A 3,295-nucleotide genomic window follows, 5' to 3' on the forward strand; every position below is an offset into this window, starting at 1 on the left:
GTATATAGGAGTTCGGAGAAGATGTTGTTGACCAGCACTCCTCTCTGTGACCTATTGACGAGAACGTCCATTATTCACAACGATTAGTCTTACCAACTATGACTTTTTAATGGCATTCAATGCTTTACTACTAACTCCACATTAATGGAGATTAATATTCTGAAGTAAGGTTTTTTTCCGCTGGGGAGAAAGACAGAATGTACATCTAATGACTACAACACATCTAAAACCCTTATAAACCTATTTGAGAGACAATCCCATCACTCGTCCATGCCCCTTAAAACCAGATCTGTTCATATGAGCGGTTTCTGCATGAGGCACAGTTTGAGAAGCTCTGTCCAGCAACCACAATGGTTTCTAAAACATTATCTCTTTATACAAAGTATATTAGAAGACATCCTCCTGTGTGTTGTTTGATAGGTGGAGGTGGACAAGCAGGTCTTCCGGGGGACGGGTCCCAATAAGAAAGTAGCCAAAGCCAGCGCAGCACTCGCCGCCCTGAACTGCCTGTTCTCTGGCTCTAAATCTACGAGCATCAAGAAGAAAAGACCCAACCCTCCTGTGAGTACAAACAACAGGATTTATAGTCCGCTTTAAATGAAACCGCATCATGTTCAGTGCTGATGTGTGCCGGTGTGTGTTGTTGTAGCCAAAGCGGCCCGTGGCCTCGGTGCTGACTCTCCCGGCCCTCGCCGCCAGACCTCCACGTGTCCCCGTCATCCCCAGAGCTCCCTACATCAGCACCCCACCCACACATGGATACATCCCCCCCGGTGAGTCCAGCTGCATGACAAACTACCTCTTGGTAAATAGGGCCTCAGATAATAAAAGCAAGTTTATGATGGGGTCGTCTCATTCACCTGGATACAATAATACATTTTGTGTCCTGTACTTGCTTCCCCCCTCCCCAGGTTTTGGTGCTCCTTATGGTTACAGCCCTGCAGGCGCCCTCCATCCTTACGGTAAACACACTCAGTCACTTTATCAATTATCCATCCATTTCATTTGCTCATCACTACATCCGTACATTTGAGTTCTTTTTTTTCCTTTTTCCTTTGTTCTTCCTCAGGTTTTCCCTCCAGAATGCCCTCAGTAGTTGTCCCAGTCATCAGAGTCCCCACGTCATACCCCATCACCCACCTCTACCCCTATTAGGAGCCTCCCTCACCCACTTCACAGGAAGCCACTCGTTAAAGTTATATCCTGACTTTTACTGCATGTTCACAACACAAGCTTCAAACACCAAAAAAACAACAGTGGAATCGACAAACGTTTGACCAGAATACCCAATCAGTACCAATGCTGTACACCATGTCCCCTCATTAGCTTGATTTAATTGGCCGTTAGGAAGTGGTGTGGCAGAACAGAGTTTGACAAAAAAAAGCTCTTTGATCATCAAACCATTATGCAACAAAAAAAAACTGAGTTCACCGTTTAGTGAGCTGCAGTGTGTCAAAGACTTTTACTGTAAGGAGCTTAATGAACGTTGACTATAAGGAACTAAATGAAAATTGAATAGGGAACAAAATAAGCACTCAACATAGGAAACAACCACCATACACAGAAGGAAACAAACTAAACAAACATTTTATGGACCTAAAAAGAAAGTAGTAAAGTAAATATCTCCTGTAAGGGACAAAAACATTATATGTAGGGGAAAGAACTAAACATTCACCATAGTGTAGTAAACAAACTAAATAAAAATAAAGCTTCTTGAGCACACCAGATACTAATAATCCATTGTAGGAAACAAAACAAAAAACCTTATAAGAATGTAGACTACAACATGTAATTGATCAGAGAGCTTCTTTGTCATAATGTTAATTATTCCTTTAACTACCACTGATGGATGTGACTGTTGTTTTGAATTTGAATTTCATTAATTTTCCATTGTTTTCAGTTTCTGTGGATATAAAAACAAGCAGGTTTACAATAATCAGTTGCACTGAGGAACCTTTTCCTTTTGTTTGGATGTTTACAGTTACTGTTGAGCATTTGAGCTAATAAGACTTTTTTTGTGTTGAGTGGAAAATACTTTCTTTTCAGAGAGAGATTTTATTTTGACCTGTTTGTAGGTTATATTCTGTTTAATAAATGGATATTTTTGTCAAGCGCTGAGTAACCTGTGGTCCGTTAAGGTTTTATTATGAGTCATACACAGATTTAATTTATAGTTACTTATTTTTCAAAAGAAGAATTATATTGCCTGCAGCAGCATACTGTATAGTAATGCAACATACTATTTTCAAACATACTCTTCTCTTAACTCATGTATCCACTGATAATAATTTTGCTTTATTACAACTCTTACTGTATTTTTTTAGCTTTTGCCATTCTTGTTGATGCGGTAAGCGTAGAGCGGCAACATCAGAATTACTCGGTACACAAAGAGTTTGAAATGTGTCTTTTTTTTTTTTGCCAAAGGCGTAAATATAAGAGTGAAAGTGTAGGAAATATATTAAACTGTGTTTGATACTGACTTTGATACCGGTTCCTGAACAATACTTTTTTCAATACCAATTTTATTAAACAAAAAGAAATTACATCATTACACATTATGGCACAAATCTTTTTTTTTCTTCTTTTTTTTTTAGCTCCTACTACGTGAGCCCCGTCCTCTGGGTTACGTAGAGTTTTTCCCGCGTTTCTCTAGAACGTGTCACGTTAGACAATCAAGCAGCATTATTAGTTCTTTGTAGAAGCATGCAGCATGCTTATTGGCTCACTGACGCAGACGACATTTACTCATTAGGTATTGAATGAAGTAGCAGAGTTTCATGTACTACCTAAAAAGTATTGAATCCGGAACCCAGCCCTAATGTCCTGCTAACTCGCTTGTACCAAGCGTTACTTTTAAAGCCAAAGATCAACTGGTGAGGATGAAAAACACATGGAGTTAAGGCTAGCTCATTAGCTAGCTAACGATTGCTAATCAAAATCTAGCAGTACCAGCTGTCATATAGCCGTTACAGTCAGACAAATTTTGGACCCATCAATTAAAAGAAATAGCTGCAAATATTGATTTCTCAATCTGCTTTTATTATAATACTACACATGTGCCGTGCGAGAACAGAAAGCTTGACAGGCTCAGCAACAGTAACTAAGTGGGACGGGGCTTGGCAAACAGTGAATTAATTTTCAGGGGGGGGGGAAACTATAAAAATAAGAGCCAAGTTGTAATAATGATCCTTTAAGATAAAGCTGCACCAGGCTAATTCATATGTTATTAGCAGCTTGATTTAGGTCAATAAGTGACAGGCTGCAATGAATCTACTGATTTCCCCTGAGCGCTAAG

The 3,295-nt window shown here is 39.4% G+C and overlaps 1 protein-coding gene across 3 annotated transcripts in view; it reads left to right on the forward strand.

Annotated features, from left to right (window-relative positions):
- LOC116689165 (spermatid perinuclear RNA-binding protein) overlaps nucleotides 1-3,295 on the forward strand; it is an 88,229-nt gene that overhangs the window by 83,503 nt on the left and 1,431 nt on the right. For 2 of the 3 annotated variants that reach the window (XM_032515581.1, XM_032515582.1), the window contains exons 15-17: nucleotides 421-561; nucleotides 650-773; nucleotides 912-962. In XM_032515581.1, the coding sequence (XP_032371472.1) occupies nucleotides 421-561; nucleotides 650-773; nucleotides 912-962 (316 nt within the window). Of the gene's footprint in view, nucleotides 1-420; nucleotides 562-649; nucleotides 774-911; nucleotides 963-1,069; nucleotides 2,112-3,295 lie in introns of those variants that run through there. The other variant, XM_032515583.1, reaches the window with a different exon arrangement.

The sequence above is a fragment of the Etheostoma spectabile genome, chromosome 5 (assembly GCF_008692095.1).
Source record: "Etheostoma spectabile isolate EspeVRDwgs_2016 chromosome 5, UIUC_Espe_1.0, whole genome shotgun sequence".
Taxonomy (NCBI): Eukaryota; Metazoa; Chordata; class Actinopteri; order Perciformes; family Percidae; genus Etheostoma; species Etheostoma spectabile.